Genomic DNA, 20,391 nt, shown 5'->3' on the forward strand with positions numbered 1-20,391 from the left:
CACTTTTTCTCCACTTTTTCTATGGTCAGTCTACCCATTAGCTCTGCCATGCATACTGTAGCTCTACACCTACTGCACATGTTACTTTATGATTGACATCTCTTTCGTACCAGAGCTGTCTAAGCCTACTCTGACCCCATATTTGTCATTACTATATTGTCCTTGTACTGTATTATGACATTTGTATCATGTGTTTCATTTCTTGCTGTGTTGCAATTTTTTTGCTGCATCCCAATTGTACCTCTACATTGTTCGAGTTTATGTTATTGTTCTCTCACTCTTATGTGATACTGATTATTGTCATTTTTCATGATTACAAGCAGATAAGTCCAATCTGACGAAGGCTCAGGCCGAAACGTCATTTGTAACTTGTTTTGGACAAAAACATATATGCTTATGAAATTTTTTTTTTCTTAATACGGACCAATAAAGAGTGATTTTGCATTACTATCCGTTGTGACTTACTGACTTAGTCTGGGAGATTTAGAGTGCCGAGGTTACTCACTAATTTTATCTATTATTACCTCTGAGCACCTATATACCAGTGAGCAGAGCTTCCTCTACAGTAGTTCTCCTGATTAGGCATGCCCTTACCTCATGAGCAGGGCATTGCAGCTTTGGTAGCAACCATTACGACATGGACTCTGCTGCTGTGGACCCGGGGAGAGTGAGTGCAGATTCATTGCACCCACACTCCTCACATGAAGGGTCCGCACTCCTAGAAAATGGGGGATACGTTCCCTGAGTGTCTCCCCCCCCCGATATTCTAGACGGTCCAGAGTCGTCGTGGGACCCCTTTATTTTTTTTCTTACAATAAATTGGTGAAAGAGGAAATGTTTTGGGGACTGTTTTTTCAAATAGATTTCTTTTGTCGATTTTTTTTTTTTTTTTTTTTGTTAGTACTGACAGTTTATGATGTTGGGTATCTAATAGACGCCATGACATCACAAACTGCTGGGCTTGATCTCAGGTGACTTTACAGCTAGTATCAACCCGATTTATTACCCCGTTTGCCACTGCACCAGGGCACGGGATGAGCTGGGGTGAAGCGCCAGGATTGGCGCATCTAGTGGATGCGCCACGTCTGGGGTGCCTGCGGCCTGCTATTTTTAGGCTGTGAAGGCCCAATAACTATGGACCTTCCCACCCTGAGAATACCAGACCACAGCTGTCCGCTTTACCTTGGCTGGTGATCCAATTTGGGGGGGACCCTACTTTTATTGTGTAATTATTAATATTTATAAAATAATTATAAAAAAGAGCCTGAGGGGACCTCCACATTGGATCCCCAACCACGGTAAAGCTGCCAGCTGTGGTTTTCAGGCTACAGCTGTCTGCTTTACCCTAGCTGGCTATCAAAAATGGGGGGACCCAACGTCATTTTTTTTTTAACTATTTTTTAAATAGAAAAAATTAATGGGCTTCCCTGTATTTTGATTGCCAACCAAGGTAACGGCAGGCAGATGGGGGTGGCAACCCATAGCTGTCTGCTTTATCTGCTGAGAATCAAAAATACCGCGGAGCGCTACGTCATTTTTTTAAAGATTTATTTTTACAGCACTGTGATGTCCAGCAATCAAAATACAGGGAAGCCCATTTTATTTTTAGTTATTTAAATAAATAATTCAAAAAAATATATATGGGCTCCCGCTGCATTTTTTGTATTGCTAGCTAAGGGTAATCCAAGCAGCTACTGGCTGCTAACCCCCACTGCTTGGTGTTACCTTCACTGGCAATGGAAAATCCAGGGAAGCATTTTTTATTTTTTTTGCCAAAAAACTACAAAAAAAGGACGTGAGCTTCGCCATATTTTTGTATGCTAGCCAGGTACAGCAGGCAGGTGCTGGAAGAGTTGGATACAGCGCCAGAAGATGGCGCTTCTATGAAAGTGCCATTTTCTGAGGCGGCTGCAGACTGCAATTCGCAGCAGTGGGGCCCAGAAAGCTCAGGCCAACCTGTGCTGCGGATTCCAATCCCCAGCTGCCTAGTTGTACCTGGCTGGACACAAAAATGGGGCAAAGCCTACGTCATTTGTTTTCTAATTATTTCATGAAATTCATGAAATAATAAACAAAAGGGCTTCCCTTTATTTTTGGTTCCCAGCCAGGTACAAATAGGCAACTGGGGGTTGGGGGCAGCCGTACCTGCCTGCTGTACCTGGCTAACATATAAAAATATGGCGAAGCCCACATAATTTTTTCAGGGGGCAAAAAACTTCTGCATACAGTCCTGAATGGAGTATGCTGAGCCTTGTAGTTCTGCAGCTGCTGTCTGTCTGTATGGAGAAGAGCAGACAGCAGCTGCAGAACTACAAGGCTCAGCATACTCCATCCAGGACTGTATGCAGAAGTTTTTTGCCCACCAAAAAAATGACGTGGGCTTCGCCATATTTTCGTATGCTAGCCAGGTACAGCAGGTAGCCACGGGCTGCCTCCAACCCCCAGTTGCCTATTTGTACCCGGCTGGGAACCAAAAATATAGGGAAGCCCATTTTTTTTAATTATTTCACTTATTTCATGAAATAATTAAAAAACAAATGACGTGGGCTTCGCCCCATTTTTGTGTCCAGCCGGGTACAACTAGGCAGCTGGGGATTGGAATCCGCAGCACAGGTTAGCCCGAGGTTTCTGGGCGCCTCTGCTGCGGATTTCAGTCCGCAGCCGTCCCAGAAAATGGCGCTCTCATAGAAGCGCCATCATCTGGCGCTGTATCCAACTCTTACAACAGCCCTGGAGCCGGGTGGCTTGTTGGGTAATCATGAGTTAATACTGGCTTTGTTTTACTAGCCAGTATTAAGCCAGAGATTCTTAATGTCAGGCACGTTTGACCCGGCCATTAAGAATCTCCAATAAAGGGTTAAAAAAAAGACACCACACAGAGAAAAAATACTTTAATAGAAATAAATACACAGACACATTAGAGACTCCATCTTTATTACCCCCTGTCAGCCCTCCACGATCCTGCTCTTCTGTCTTCTTTCTTTCTAGTGTAGTAGTGACGATTGTAGTGAGGATGAGGTTCACCAGCCCATCACTTGGGGCTGGGGAACCTCATCCTCAGTACAATCCTCACTAGTGTAGTAGTAGTGACGATTGTAGTGAGGATGAGGTTCACCAGCCCATCACTTGGGGCTGGGGAACCTCATCCTCAGTACAATCCTCACTAGTGTAGTAGTAGTGACGATTGTAGTGAGGATGAGGTTCACCAGCTCATCACTTGGGGCTGGGGAACCTCATCCTCAGTACAATCCTCACTACAATCGGGAAGCAGCGTGCAGCCTTCACTCCGTGAGTGATCAGTGCTGGCTGTCAGCGGTAACAGCGGTAACGCTGACAGACGCGTTACCATAGCAACGGTGCTCTCGGAGCTGCGGTTAGCGGTGACGTCACCGCTAACTGCGTTGCTATGGCAACGGTGATCTCCGTTAATGACCGGCTGTGTCAGCCGGTCCCTAACGGAACGGGGAGTCGACCGTGTGCTAGAGCATGTCGCCGGTACACGGCGATACACATGTGCACCGTGAACCGGAGAGATGCACTTGCAGGTCCTACATGACGTGTCATAGTCATGTGACCAGTCTGTAGCCAATGAGATAATAGCCACGTGACTGGTCACATGGCTATTTTGACGTCACGACAGGTCCTGCATCACTGCTTGCAGTGCCGGTCACGGGAGGATTCAGCGATCATCGGATGGAATAGCGGCAGGAGACAGAGTGCAGAAGGGATCGCGAGGACCGGTAAGTGTTATGGCAATGTTTATTAACTGTTTGTGTACATTTATCATGCATTTTTATGTGTTTGTGATTGCCTCCCATTATAGCCTATTGGCTCGAGTTCGGTTCGTCGAACGTTCGACGAACCGAACTCGAACGGGACCCCCGTTCGGCGAGCCGACCTCGAGCCGAACCGCGACCGGTTCGCTCATCTCTAGACTGTTTAGGCAGCGAAATCCAACTTTATAAAGTTTGAAAATTCGTGCACTTTTTGATTGACGTGTGCACCTCTCTCCTAATGTCCGGGCGTGTTATTGACGTTTATCCCCGCCCCCCCGCCGCCTGTTCCTCCCTCTCTCTGGTTGTATTTAAATTTCCCTCTTCAGTAACATGATGTCAGAGTTGGCGACTGTGCATAGCCCTTATCTCCGGCGCCATGTTTCTGAAGCCCACAGAACCGTGCAGCCGTGTGCACGAGAGGGTGGCGCATGCGCTCTCGCTTCTTCAGATCCCGTTGTGACCGCGGGAGTGCGCGCGGTTACAACAGGACTGGAGATCAGCTGACAGGAGGACGCGATTAGCTGCAGCTGCGCTACCAGCCGCCTAGGACACCGGGGCTCAGGTGAGGTGAGTTCAAAATGCTGTGTGTGTACCCCTGTGTTGACCTGGGCTCACCTTCTGAATGCCAGGTCACCGCAGGAAAGCACTCACAGCTGTGTGTCTCTGATATGTGTGTGTGTCTGTGCTATGTGTGTGTGTGTGTCTGTGCAGTGTGTGTCTGTGCAGTGTGTGCGTTTGTGTGTGCGCAGTGTGTGTGTGTGTGTGTGTGTGTGCGCAGTGTCTGTGTGTGTGCGCAGTGTGTGTGTGTGTGCGCGCAGTGCATGAGCACGCTATGTGCGCAGTGTGTGCGCACGCTGTGTGTGCACGCTGTGTGTGTGGTGTGTGTGCACACGCTGTGTGGTGTGTGTGCACACGCGGTGTGGGGTGTGTGCACATGCGGTGTGGTGTGGTGTGTGTGTGTGTGCACATGCGGTGTGGTGTGTGTGCACACACGGTGTGGTCTGTGTGTGTGCACACGCGGTGTGGTGTGTGTGTGCACACGCGGTGTGGTGTGCGTGTGCACACGCGGTGTGTGTGCACACGCGGTGCGGTGTGTGTGCACATGCGGTGTGGTGTGTGTGCACACGCGGTGTGGTGTGTGGGTGTGTGCACACACGGTGTGGTGTGTTTGTGTGTGCACACGTGGTGTGATGTGTGTGTGTGTGCACACGCGGTGTGGTGTGTGTGTGCACACGCGGTGTGGTGTGTGTGTGTGTGCACACGCAGTGTGGTGTGTGTGCACACGCGATGTGGTGTGTGTGTGTGCACACGCGGTGTGGTGTGTGTGTGTGTGCACACGCAGTGTGGTGTGTGTGTGTGTATGTGTGTGTGTGTGCACACGCGGTGTGGTGTGTGTGTGTGTGTCCTGAATCCAGGCCTGGCGTGCGCACACACAGCTTGTGCACACACACACCACACAGCGTGCGCGCACACACCACATAGCGAGCGCACACACACCACACAGCGTGCGCGCACACACCACACAGCGTGCGCGCACACACCACACAGCGTGCGCGCACACACACCACACAGCGTGCACACACACCACACAGCGTGCATGCACACACACCACACAGTGTGTGCACACACACACAGCGTGCGCGCACACACCACACAGCGAGCGCACACACACCACACAGCATGCGCGCACACACCACACAGCGTGCACACACACCACACTGCGCGCGCGCACACACACCACACTGCACACGCACACACACCACACTGCACGCGCACACACCACACTGCGCGCGCACACACACTGCGCAAACACACTGAGCACACGCACACACACACACTGCACACACACACACACACTGCGCACACACACGCACGCACACACACTGCACACACACACACACTGCACACACACACACACACTGCACAGAATCACACATAGCACAGACACACACACACACACTGCACACACACATAGCAGAGACACTGAGCTGTGAGAGCTTTCCTGCGGTGACCTGGCATTCAGAAGGTGAGCCCAGGTCAACACAGGGGTACACACACAGCATTTTGAACTCACCTCACCTGTGCCCCGGTGTCCTAGGCGGCTGGTAGCGCAGCTGCAGCTAATCGCGTCCTCTTGTCAGCTGATCTCCAGTCCTGTTGTAACCGCGCGCACTCCCGCGGTTACAACGGGATCTGAAGAAGCGAGAGCGCATGCGCCACCCTCTCGTGCACACGGCTGCACGGTTCTGTGGGCTTCAGAAACATGGCGCCGGAGATAAGGGCTATGCACAGTCGCCAACTCTGACATCATGTTACTGAAGAGGGAAATTTAAATACAACCAGAGAGAGGAAGGAACAGGCGGCGGGGGGGTGGGGATAAACGTCAATAACGCGCCCGGACATTAGGAGAGAGGTGCACACGTCAATCAAAAAGTGCACGAATTTTCAAACTTTATAAAGTTGGATTTCGCTGCCTAAACACCCGAGCTGCACCCTGATGGTATGTACACAATGTGCATGATAGTGCCAGTACTGCACTGGCTGCACCTTTATAGACGAAAAACCTGATGTTTGGTTCCCTGCTCCTCTCTGTTTTTAACTAGCTCTGTCAGTGTCACCGGGGATAATGTCTGGTTATGGATATTCTCTAGGTCTGAAATATTCTGAAGTAGAGACAGAATGGTTTGGGCTCTCCCTCTTAATCCTAGCCCCATGTTTGATCAGAATCCCTCCCAACACACACTTGAGTGTCTCCCATTGAACAGGTAGGGTAGTAGTGTCTCCTGAGTGTATCTCCAAGAATTCATCTATTGTGTTCTGCAGGTCTTTCAAGCATCCCTGGTCCCTCAGCAGGACGGGATCTGAAGAAGAGAGGGCGCATGCGCCGCCCTCTCGTGCACACGGCTGCATGGTACTGTGGGCTTCAGAAACATGGCGCCGGAGATAAGCGCTATGCGCAGGCGCCAACTCCGACGTCATGTTACTGAAGAGGGAAATTTAAATACAACCAGAGAGAGGGAGGAACAGGCAGCGGGGGGGCGGGGATACAAGTGCATAACACGCCCGAACATTAGCAGAGAGGGAAACACAGGCGGCGGGGGGGGGGCGGGGATAAATGTCCATAACACGCCCGGATATTAGGAGAGAGGTGCACACGTCAATCAAAAAGTGCACGGATTTTCAAACTTTATAAAGTTGGATTTCGCTGCCTAAACACCTCAGCTGCACCCTGATGGTATGTACACAACGTGCATGATAGTGCAAGTACTGCACTGGCTACACCTTATAGATGAAAAACCTGATGTTTGGTTCCCTTTAAATCCATTCTGGAATGACAATACGAGCGCCACAGGAATAGACTAAAAAGATTTATGTATGAATATGCAGACAAATGTGGCAGATCACTAGCTAGGTTATTACATCCGAGGGGGGACCCCAGTCACATCCCTAAGATCAAAAAAATCGGACGGCCTTTTGACTCAGAACCCAATCCACATAGCGGAGCAGTTTCTAAAATATTATAGTGACCTTTACGACATAAGGGGCAAATTTGGGGATATGCCACAAGAAGCTTTGGAGACTAAAATAAATGATTACATACTTAAAACAGCCCTGCCGACTATACCCAATACTGAGATTGAAAACCTAGAAGCAGACTTTACAGAGACAGAAGTGGCATCTATTATCAGGGATTCTCCCTCAGGCAAAAGCCCAGGTCTGGACGGGTTTACCCCTAAGTTCTATAAAATTTTTCAGACTCAGTTATCCCCGTTCATGACCAAAGTATTTAACTCCATATCTGAAAACTCCCAGTGGGTAGCACAGTCTCTTGAAGCACACATATGTGTTATCCCCAAACCGGGAAAGGACCACTTGCTGGTTACAAATTACAGACCCATCTCACTGATTAATTTAGATTTGAAATTTTTCTCTAAAGCACTTGCCAACAGACTTGCCCCGTCCCTGCCTGGGATAATACATACGGACAAGGTGGGATTCGTAAAAAGCCGGGATGCACGGGACAACACCAACAAATTGTTCCTCCTGATGGCTCAGTCGAAGGCTCAGTCTCTCCCCATATGTTTACTTTCAGTGGACGCGGAGAAGGCCTTTGACCGGGTCAGTTGGAGCTTTATGATGGCAGCCTTGAGACAGGTGAGTTTGGGTCAGAAATTTTTGGGTAGAATTGCGTCCCTGTATACGAGACCCTCAGCAAAAGTCGGGACAAATGGGTTTCTATCATCATCCTTTCTGGTCCACAATGGAACGAGACAGGGATGTCCACTGTCGCCCCTGTTATACGTCAGTCATGGAGCACCTTGCGGTCGCCCTGAGAAAGAACACAAGCATCCACGGGATAGAGGCGGGTGGGGAGAACCGTAAGCTGGCTCTATTCGCGGATGACCTTCTCATGTTCATTTCCCAACCACACATATCCTTCCCGTCCTTGCTCAAGGAGTTCGAAGAGTTTGGCAACTTAAGCAACTTTAAAGTAAATTTTTCCAAATCAGAGGCCATGAACATGACTTTATCGGCAGAAGACCTTGAGAGAGTATCACAAAACTTCCCTTTTAAGTGGCAACCGTCAGTTTTAAAATATCTGGGAGTTATGGTACCTAGGGATCCAGCAAAAATTGTACATCACAATTTTTCTCCTTATTAGATAGGACAATCAGGGACTTAAAGAAATATGACAAAAAGAGATTGACGTGGTTTGGGCGTATAAACGCTATAAAAATGGATGTGTTACTGAGGTTCCTGTTCTTGTTTCAGACAATACCCATACAGCCACCGCTAAGTTACTTCTCCAAGATCCGGACAGCCTTGTCTGGGTTTGTCTGGGGGAACAGGAGACCCCGAACAGGAATTAAAACTCTGACCAGACACAAAAGTGACGGGGGGGCGGGGCTCCCAAATTTTCAGTTATATTACAAGGCAGCTATCCTAACGAGATTACTGGACTGGAATTTTCATAGGAATTCGAAACAATGGGTGGTGATCGAACAGGATATGCTGGGAACTCCCTTACATTAACTCGCATGGTTAGAGAAAGAAAGTAAGATCCAGATAGCGAAGGGAATGGAGTTCACGCGAACAGCGATGGGGATGTGGGATGGAGAGATAAAAAAGGGATCTCTCTCTCAGGAGCAGGGCCCACTTACCCCCGTATTTGGTAATAAGAAGTTCCCCCCCAGGACTCCACTCTCATAGATTCGGGGGATTTACCCGGGGCAGATGATACTCGTTTTGGTCACGTACTCCAGGGACACACCCTACCAACTTATACTTCCATGCAGGCCACAGGGAGAAAGATTTCCTGGATGGAATATATGCAGTTGAAATCTTTCCTCTCGTACCAGGGCAGGGAGAGAAGGATGAGGACACCCCCCACTCCTTTTGAGAAAGTATTTTTACAGGGGTCATCACCTGGACATGGCATCTCGCTCATTTATAAAATGCTGAACCAGAGAAATAGGGTGGATAAACCTCACTTTGTCTGTAGGTGGGAAGAGGAACTGGGAGAGGATATTCCAGAGGACGATTGGAGCAGAGCGTACCTGTGGACCCACAAGCTTTCCCTGGCGTGCGCCGCTCAAGAGAAAAGTTATAAAATTCTCACAAGGTGGTACCATTACCCGACTAAATTACATGCTATATTTCCCTGTGTCTGATGTGTGCTGGTGGTGTGGCACAGACACAGGTACAATGCTACACATATGGTGGAGCTGTACTAAGCTGCAACCCTTTTGGGACTCAGTGTTCTACCTGTACAAAAAGATGAGCGGAGGTGAAATAGAAAAGTCCCCCCAGATTGCCCTTCTTTCTATGCTCCCAGGAGCTATTAAAACACAAAAAAGGGACATGTTGCGATTTTGCCTGGCGGCTGCCCGTATGATTATCCCAAGATTTTGGAAACAGACTAGATGCCCTACGGTGCTGGATTGGTTGGAGGAGATGACAAACCTCCAGAGAATGGAGGAGCTGACAGCAGAACTAAATGGGAACACAGAAAAATTTACTACAGTTTGGGGACCATGGATTATGTTCATGGAGTCCCCAGAGTTTGTGGAGAGTTTGGCGAGCTTTTTGAACTGAGAAACGATGGGGAGTCTCATTCCTTCCCCCCCCTTTTTTTTCTTTTCTTTTTTTGCTCTCCCCCCTTCTTTCTAATTTCCTCTTCTTTATGCTTGTATCTTTCCTCTTCTTTCTTTCTTTTTTTGAGCATAAATGTGCATTTTTCTAGTTTCATTTTTTATATGAAAAGATTTATCAATAATTCAAAAGACAATAGACATACAATGAGAATGAGTATACTAGGATACGGGAAGTCAAAAGAAGTGGGAATTCTGACCTATAATTTATCAATGGTTATATGGTAATAGCACAAAGATAATTTGAAGAATTCCAAGAAATTTAGTAATGTAATAATTTCTGGATGTTATTCCGGCATTGAGAAAATGATGTTTATGTATTGTAATTTCACAAATGATGTTTGTATGTTGACAACAGTTCCATCAATAAAACAGATTTGAAATAAAATTACTGGATTTTCTTCAATTTCGTTAAGCATAATCTCACTAAATTGCAGCCGCCTGTCTGGATCATCCTCCAATAAACCATGAATTAGACGTGGACGATAAGCTTTCCACCCAATAGATTTCAGGATTCGCATGATAGAAGCTCATGAAATTCCCAATTCTAAATTGAGTCTTCTGGTGGTCTCTTTTGGACTCTGAAGAAATGTTTCAGTAACAAGTTGTTTATTATTTTCTGTACAGGCTGTTTTGGGTCGACCAGTTTTTGGAGCATTAAGGATTGAGACAGTGGCATCGAATTTGTCATGAATGCGGTAAATGGTTTGTCTCTTTGGGGCTTGAGTACCAAATGTTTCAACCCAATACTCTTTTAAAATCCATTTTCTTTGATCTGTATTTAAATTATTTGCCATTATGAGTTATCTAAATTATCTGAAAAGAAAACAGATTTGGGGGAGATTCATCTGTGAAAACTGTATCTGTGAAACTGGCTCAGTTGCCCTTAGCAACCAATCAGATTCCACCTTTCATTTTCCAAAGAGTCTGAAGAATGAAAAGTGGAATCTGGTTGCTAAGGGCAACTGAGTCTGTTTCACTTTACAACATGTTTGATAAATCTCTCCCTTCATAACCCTATTACACATACTGTCCACCTACTTTTGGACCTTCCTGTATATTATAGTATACATGGTTCTGTATTCTGTATTCAAAATACGACAGACCAGATTTTGCATAATTTCTCTTTAACGTGTAATAGTGTATTACAAATTTGACAGTATTTGCCGCCAGTTTTTTTTTGTAGCAAGATGTATTACAAATAAAAATAATGAATTCATATAAAGCTCAGAACATCTGCTGTCTACCTGATCATAACATATGCTATGAAATAGAAATAAGAAAAAAGTTTCTTACTTTGACTGCAAAATCCCATGCTGCTACATAGATCATCCTGCAAAAAAAAAACACAACACATTGCTTATATGAATATATATTAATATAAGTCTATGTATTACAAAATTGCACCTATGGTGATTCTGTAAAATGTGGGAGTGGCTAAGGCAGGTGATTTGGAAGTTATCCCCTAAACATGTGGTCAGACCGCCAGCAAGAAGGAAGTTATCTCCTATCCCATATACAATATAGGGATATTGTCCAAACTTGAAAACACCTCTATTTGGCTAGTTTCACACTTGCGTTGAACGGCATCCGTTGCATTGTGTTTTGTGATGGATGCAACGGATGTGTTGCATATAGTGGCACAACGGATGCAACGGATGCTGCAAAACAATGCAATTCGCTTTGTTGTTTTTTTTTTTACAGTTTTACCGTCGGCAGACTATTGTGAACGATCAGCTGATCGCTAATAGTAGTCCGCCGCCGGGTGATCAGCTGATCACTAACAGTAGCCGGCCACCGGGTGATCAGCCGCTCACTCACAGTAGCCGGCCGCCGGGTGATCAGCCGATCACTCACAGTAGCCGGCCGCCGGGTGATCAGCCGATCACTCACAGTAGCCGGCCACTGGATGATCAGCCGATCACTCACAGTAGCCGGCCGCTGGGTGATCAGTCGGTCAGTCACAGTAGCCGGCCGCCGAGTGATCAGCTGATCACTCACTGTAGCCGGCCACCGGGTGATCAGCTGATCGTTCAGTCGCCGACAATGTGTGCGGGGGCGGGAGCGGGGGGCGGAGTGTGGTGGGTGGAGCCGAGCAGGGCCATGGCTGAGGACGTCAGTGCCGCGGGGACTGCATCGCTGGGGGACAGGTGAGTGTGTGTGCGTGTGTGATTGTGTGTGTGTGTGTGTGTGTGTGTGTGTGTGCGCGTGTCCGCTGAACGCAAGTGTGAAACTAGCCTTAAATGTGGTTGTTGGGCTCTTGACTGGCAAAATACTACGGACTTATGAGGTTACTTTCTTCTCAATGACAGTCTAAAGGCCGCTTTACACGCTACGATATCGTGACCGATATCGCTAGCGTGCGTACCCGCCCCCATCGGTTGTGCAACACGGGCAAATCGCTGCCCGTGGCACACAACATCGCGCTGACCCGTCACACTACTTACCTGCCTAGTGACGTCACTGTGACCGGCGGACCGCCTCCATTCTAAGGGGGCGGTTTGTTCAGCATCACAGCGACGTCACAGCAGCGTCAGCGAACCGCCGCCCAATAGAAGCGGAGGGGCGGAGATTAGCGGGACCTAACATCTCGCCCACCTCCTTCCTTCTTCATTGCAGGCGGCCGCCGGTAAGGTGAGGTACCTCGTTCCTGCGGTGTCACACATAGCGATGTATGCTGCCGCAGGAGCGACAAACTACTTCGTACACCGAGAAGCAGCGATATTCGAGAATAGGGGGCATGTCACTGATGAGTGATTTTGACCGTTTTGCGACAATTCAAAATCGCTCATAGGTGTCACACGCAAAGACATCGCTAAAGCGAACGGATGTGCGTCACAAATTCCGTGACCCCAACAAGATCGCTTGAGCGATGTCGCAGCGTGTAAAGCAGCCTTTAGTTTGGTTTAGTAAGGGCCTACTGAAAGCCTCGTTGTTGTGGCAAATGCTTACATGTAAATCTGGCATCAGAGACTAACATAACAGGTTTTCCTCAGTGCCATCAAATGTCAATTTGATTTCAGACTACCATTTTCTTGCACTACTGGCAATATCAGGAAAATAGAAGATCTTAAACTGCGTGGACATGTATAATTACACCTCAGTGAAGGCATACGTATGGTTCTGTAGCATCAGACACTTCAAGCAGGGTCATAGAGATAGAAATTATGATGTTACATAGACCCTTAAGGGTAATCTGTCACCATTAATATTCCAGTCAATCTGCAGGTATCATGTTATAGCAGGAAGAGCTGAGCAGATTGATATATATTTTTTTAAGATAAGATTCAGTATAACCCATGCTTTCATCATTTAAAGGGAATCTGTCACCAGGTTTTTGCTCCCCCATCTGAGAGCAGCTTAATTTAGAGACAGAGACCCTGATTCCAGTGATGTGTCACTTACTGAGCTGTTTGCTGTCATTTTGAAAAAAATCAATGTTTTTTTTGCTGCAGCTCTAGCAGTTATACAGAGCTCATGAATATGCTGCACTACCTGGCAGCAGGCCAAGAAGTCCTGTACTGATAATCTACTGATTAAACAGTGATTTTATCAAAACTACACTAAACAGCCCAGTAAGTGACACATCACTGGAATCAGGATCTCTGCCCCTATGTTATGCTGCTCTCAGATTAGGTGGCAAAAACCTGGTGACAAATTTGCTTTAATCCTCTGCTGTTTCTGTGATTTTCAGACCAGTGGGTGGTCAGTGGGTCATTGACAGCTTACAATGCACACTTATAGAAAAGAAAGCTATCAGTTAGGCCCCTTTCACACATCAGTTTTTGCTGTCAGTCACAATCCGTTGAATTTTGGAAAAAAACGGATTCAGCGACTGATGCCGCTGGATCCGTTTTTTTCTCATCGACTTGTATTAGCAACAGTTTGCGATGGATGGCCTCACGTTTCATCCGTCGTTCGATGGATCCGTCGAAAATTGTTTGTCCGTTGGACGGAGACAACAAAGTAACGTTTTTTGTCTACATGGACAAAAACGGACAGCAACAGATCTGACGCCGTCCGTCGTTTGGTAGAATGGAAGCCTATGGACGCAGGATCCGTCATCCATCAAATGACGCAACCAAGCGACGGATTCCGTATTTTTTAAACTGAGCATGCTCCAATTATTATTTAGCCCCCAGTTAGTCGGATCCATCGAAAAACGGATCCGTTGCAGCAGTTTAGCCACAATCCGTCGAGAAAACGGATTGTGACTAACGGCAAAAAACAGATGTGTGAAAGGGGCCTTACTGATAAGACTAGACCAAAAATCACAGAAAGAGAAGATGGTTACATGATAAAAATACGGGCTATACTAAATCTTTTTTTTCACAAAATTATATATTAATCTTCTCCACTCCGCCTCCTCTATAACATGATGCCTGCAGATTAGACTGTATTTTCATGGTGACAGATGCCTTTTAGAGGGACGTTCTGATTTTCATGGCAGGGATAAGAGTACCTCTTTAAGGCTTATTTTAAAAATCTTGCAAAATGTGGATCAAACAGCACAAGTAGAAATTGTCTTTAGATTTAGCTATTGTTTGGTCTGAGTATTGAGGTCACAATAAGCTGGTAATAGCAGGCTCATTTTAGCCTATAAGAAAGTGATAACAGTTAATAAATCAGGCAAACCTTTTCCTGGAGGGAATTATATACTGTACATTAAATGATCAATTTTAAATTATGGGCACAAATGGTACATGAAAGTAATGAAAATCATTATTGTACTTATACAGGCTAGACTTTGTACTTCTTGTTTTCGATTTAAACAAACTCGTTATTGGCAACAGAAGTTGCAGATTCTGGCTTTAATGTGAGATTCTATTACTATTGAAACAGTAATCAATTCATGTAATTCTAGCTTACCTAAGCATAATTTACAGCAACTACAAATATACAATATTAGCACAGTCAAGTACCTGTGTTAATGCTAGAGGGCGTCATTAAATGCAACCGCTGTTCTCTCAAACACTTAATGATGGATTTAATGGTGTTAAATGAGCAAAAAGCCTTTGGCATTTACAGTCTCATTTACACAACATATAAATGTGATGTAATCCCGTCAGCTTGCTTTACGCAAAGATCAGAACCTTGATCATGTAGAGAGTAGTCAAGTCGAGGCTCCAAGGCCACACAGAAATAATCATTTAGGAAATGTAGCAGTATAATCACCAACAAATGTTAAAAAGTTCACATTGCTTGTATGGATCACAAAAAAATTAACAATATCATTGTCAGTATTTAAAAATGGGACAGTGGAAACTAGTGACATTTAGTACATAGTATGGTGCCACCTAGTGTTCACAGTGTATAGCAGCCAGGATCATTAAGGCTATATTATTCAAAAGGCCAACTGAGCTAAGGGTTGGGGCCCCATAAGACAAGGTCTTGTCACTTTTATTTTGCTAAGGCATTGCTACCTGTGCCCCAGGGCTCCCGTGGTCAAAGGCACTTTGCACTGTGTGCCATAGTGATACATATATAGTTACGCTCGTAAGTATTTGGACAATGAGCAGTTTGCCAAAACATATTCAAGATACCGTTATATAATTAATGTTGGATGGAAGTGCAGACTCTCAGTTTTATTTTCAGGGTATTCACATCCTAATTTGGAGAAAAGGTTTATGAATTATAGCTCTAAAATTTGTATCTGCCTCTTTTTCAAGAGACCAAAAGTAATTGGACAATTATCTCAAAAGTTCTTTAATGGCCTACATGGGCTATTTTCTCATTGGTTCATCATTAATTAAGGAGGAAAAAGGTCTCGAGCTGATTCCAGGTGTGGTTTTTGCATTTGAAAGTTGTTGCTGTGAGCCCACAACATCCAATCAAAGAAGCTCTTACTGGAAGTGAAACATAACATGATTAGGCTGAAACAAATAAGAAATCCATCAGAATGATAGCAGAAATATTAGGGGCCAAATCAACAGTTTGGTACATACTGCAAAAAAAAAAGTGTTCTGGTGAGCTTGGCAACTTAAAAAGGCCTGAATGTTCATGAAAGACAACAGTGGTAGATGACTGCAGTATCCTTTCCATGGTGAAGAAAAACCCCTTCACACCATCCACCCAACTGAAGAACACTCTCCAGGAAGTAGGTGTATCAATATCTAAGCCTACCATAAAGAGAAGACTTAATGAGAGCAAATACAGAGGGTTCACCACAAGGTAAAGAGGAGGTGTTCTTATATGGTCCTGCTCATTATCTGAGACCTTATGGTACGATAATAAATTATTACATAGTGTAGGGACCCCCCCTATCGAGATTTGCCGTGACGGGGCAGGGGGGCTCACATCATTGATCAATCATTTGCAAAAAATCTCATTGAATTGTTACAGTAGGAATGAATTTGTGAATATTACACTTTTTATTTTCTCATTGTTGCATGCCATTCATAAGCAGTGCTGGCTCTCCTCCTCTTTGCGTTTAACTGGTCGGTGGTTGACCGCCACCTTGCCGTGCACGCCCAGTGTGGTTTGGAAATTCCTTCTGTTGCCATCAAAATTCATGTTGGTGCCTGTTCACACACAGCCACCACCCCCTGTTCCACAGACATCATTATTTAAGCACCATCTGCCTGAGCCTGTTCCGCCGTCATCCATGCTTGCTGGTCTGGCACTGTGAGGGCCAGTCCTGACATTGTGCTGGTGTGTGTGGTTCTGCCACACACACTGGCACCTGGGCTGCCTTTATTCGCAGTTGTCAGTCTTTGCAGCATGGGAGCGGTTCAGACATGTCTCGGGTAAGTGGTGTTCTTATATGGTCCTGCTCATTTTATGAGACCTTATGGTACGATAATAATTTATTACATAGTGTAGAGATTTGCCGTGACTGGGCAGGGGGGCGCAAATCATTGATCAATCATTTGCAAAAAATCTCATTGAATTGTTACAGTAGGAATGAATTTGTGAATATTACACTTTTTATTTTTTCAATGTTGCATGCCATTCAAAAGCAGTGCTGGCTCCCTTTCTCTTTGCGTTCACCACAAGGTGCACACCATAAATCAGCCTTAAAAATCGAAAGGCCAGAGTAGACTTTGCCAAAAAAACATTGAAAGAAGCCAGCCCAGTTCTGTAAAAGCATTCTTTGGACAGATGAAACCAAGATCAAAGTAACAGGAATGATGGAAAGAAAAAAATATGGAGATGGTTTTGAACAGCTTCTAGTCCAAAGCCAGTGTGATGGCATGGACATGCATGGCTTCCAATGGCACTGGGTCACTAGTGATAATTGATGATGCGACTGAAGACAGAAGCAGCTGAATGAATTCTGAAGTGTACAGGGTTATACGTTCTGCTCACATTCAACCAAATTGCAGCAAGGTTGATTAGACGGTGCTTCACAGTACAGATAGACAATGACCCAAAACATAGTGTTAAAGTAACGTAGTAGTTTAAGGCAAAGAAGGGAAATATTCTGCAATGGCTGAGTCAATCACCAGATATCAACCCCGTTGAGCATGAATTTCATATGATTAAGACAAAACAAAGCAGAAAGAGCCACAATTAAGCAACAACAGAAGTCAGCTGCAGTAAAGGCCTGGTAAGCATCACAAAGGATGAAACCCATGGCTTCCACACTTCAGTTATTGCAGGCAATGGGTTCTCTACAAAGTATTAAAATGAACATTTTATTTATGGTAAATTTGTCCAATTACCTTTGAGACTCTAAAATGAGGAGGCTTTGTAGAAAAATGGTTGTATTGCCTAAAAGTTTCACAGGATATTTTTCTTCAACCCCTGTAATGGAGCATAAAAGTCCGAACTTCAAATTCATCTCAGTTGTTTCATTTTAAATAACAAATAGTGGCATGTAACCCCCAAATCACAACGATTCGGTCACTGTCCAAATAATTGTGGACCTAGCTTTATATTTATCACAGCTGATCTATAGCTCACCAGCGCCAGGTTTGTCATATCATGCCGCCTTCTACCGTAGCACACCTCTATGAGCAATACAAACTAGTCAAAACCTTGAATGTTTGTGTTTGAATGTTCCCACCAGCCACTGAGACCTATGAAAACAGGTATTTATAGAGTAAAATAAAGGGCTCTGTACTGTGGTCCAGTATCTACTTTACCATGGTCAGGCTGTCATGAGGTGAAAGATTAAAGTACTAGGGGTAGGAGACCTGAAAGCCGACAGCCATTGATTAAAGGGAATCTGTCACCAGGATTTTGCTACCTTATCTGAGAGCAGCATAATGTAGAGACAGAGACCCTGATTCCAGTGCTTACTGAACTGTTTGCTGTCATTTTGATAAAATCAATGTTTTCTCTGCTGTAGATCTAACAGTTATACAGAGCTCATGAATATGTTGGACTACCTGGCAGCACACCAAGTAGTCCTCTAATGAAAATCTACTGCTCATTAAACAGTGATTTTATCAAACCTACACTAAGCAGACCAGTCAGTGACAAACTGCTGGAATCAGGATGTTTGCCCCTACATTATGATACTCTCAGATTATGGAGCAAAAACCTGGTGACAGATTCCTTTTAATAAAGCCCTTTAATGAGCTGAGTGCTGGTACACACCTGTTTGGGTTATGTACCAAATTTACGACATGGCCTGACATTTTTTTTTCTGTTATTATTTATTTATTTGTTTTCTCCCATATTGCTTTATAGTAATGCATTCAAATCAGTGTATCACTATATATTAACTGATCACTATCACACTTGCTTACTCTTAACAAGGTTACTGAAAAAAATTATAGACCAGCAAAATCTTATGTTATGAGAAGTATATATAGCTTTCTTGCCCAAAAACATCATGTGTAAGGCCTTGTTTCAATGTTTGAGGGTTCAATTTTCCTATATCTTTTCCTACTCAAATAACAATTCTGATATCCTGTCTGCAGGAAACACACTTTTCAATCTCCTCAAGTCCTAAATATTTTACCCCTCATATTCCAGATTATAATAGGCTTCAAATTCACAAAAAAACAGAGGGGTACTTATTTTTCTTAAAAATATCTTTCCCTTTCAGCTCTGATTAATACTCAGACCCTGAAGGCCACTTTCTCATATTAGTGGGTATTCTACAAGGGCTATATATATGTATAATTAATAGTTATTTGCCTGCTAATCAGCAGCTAAGTATGTTTAGAAATATATTAACCACATGATCCCAATACCATTTGATCACCTGATTTGGTGTGGTGATTTCAACATGACTTTTATGCCTAGCATTGACAGTTCTACTTTGAAAAGATCAGAATTAACCAAATCTGAAAGACAAAAGCTAAACTATCTTGCGGATACTTTGAGAGAACATAATGGGACTATCTAGGGGTTTTTCCAGATTTTTCTCCAATACATAAAGCATATTCTAGAATTTACCTAATAATTACAAACTCAGTATCTTTGCCATCAGTATTATTCTCTGCCATGTTTTATCATCATGGTCTGATCATCATGTCCTCACAATGTTTGAGTTTGAAGTAGCATCTATATGGCTATATAAATGAGGATTGAATGAGGCACTCCTTCTAGATTTGACTAATGAGTGGTCACGCTAAGGAATATTTTTCATCTAATTGCACAGACGATACACATGGGTTTATTTCGATGGCCCATAAAAAAGTCATAATAGGCACACTAATTAAGTTGGCTTCTAGTAGAAAGAAAGAGATCAGCTACAAACTAGTTTGGAATTGCAACTCAACACTTGAAAAGGCTAATCAACTATCGCCATCCTACTTAATTAAATACATTCAAGAGACCAAATTAATATTGAATGCTATCTTAACTAGAGATGAGCAAACCCGAACAGACTTTACAAGAAAAATCAGAGCCCGAGTTCAGAGTTCTGGTGCTTTACGAATGCTAACCGCTAGTTCGATCAATGTGCTCGGGCACGCTCGGCACTCAGCCCAATGCGAGCTGCTTGCAGTGTTCGAATGGCTTGCATTGGGGGTAAAATTAGAGTTATCAGATATAGTGTGAACAAAAAAAAAAAAAAGATAACGTTCAGTTGTGGACTTGGACTTGACTTAAACCCCAATGGAAATAATTGATTGGGCAGTTCAGCTCTCCGATCACATACAGCCAGCTATTAACAAAACACTTCTGGAGGCGAGTGGGCAGGTTTTTTACATTTTTTTTCTCTTGTACACACTACATCCGAAAACGTTTTTACCCTAGTACGAGCCATTCAGAGACTGAAAGCATCTCGCACTGGGCTAAGCTCCAAACATAGCCGAGCACAGTGATGCTCAAGCGAGTGGTTACCATACGTAAAGTACCCAGACTTCGAACTCGAACACTGTTTTTGTTTTGTAAACTTCGTGTTCACTACGGACATCGAACCTTACTTTTCAGGTTCGCTCATCTCTAATCTTACCCACTATGTCGGAGAAGTCGTTAAAATGTACACAAGTAACTTCACATAAACATGCTTTACACTTTTTATAGATTTTATTAGTTTGAAGCCTGCACTGTCGGATCACTTT

The 20,391-nt window shown here is 44.6% G+C and overlaps 1 protein-coding gene across 2 annotated transcripts in view; it reads right to left on the bottom strand.

Annotated features, from left to right (window-relative positions):
- The window catches only part of AFF3 (ALF transcription elongation factor 3), a 731,240-nt gene that overhangs the window by 351,484 nt on the left and 359,365 nt on the right, over window positions 1–20,391 (bottom strand). For both annotated transcript variants that reach the window (XM_075336411.1, XM_075336412.1), the window contains exon 4: window positions 11,225–11,261. In XM_075336411.1, the coding sequence (XP_075192526.1) occupies window positions 11,225–11,261 (37 nt within the window). The remainder of the gene's footprint in view (window positions 1–11,224; window positions 11,262–20,391) is intronic.

Source organism: Anomaloglossus baeobatrachus, chromosome 2, assembly GCF_048569485.1.
Source record: "Anomaloglossus baeobatrachus isolate aAnoBae1 chromosome 2, aAnoBae1.hap1, whole genome shotgun sequence".
Lineage (NCBI taxonomy): Eukaryota > Metazoa > Chordata > Amphibia > Anura > Aromobatidae > Anomaloglossus > Anomaloglossus baeobatrachus.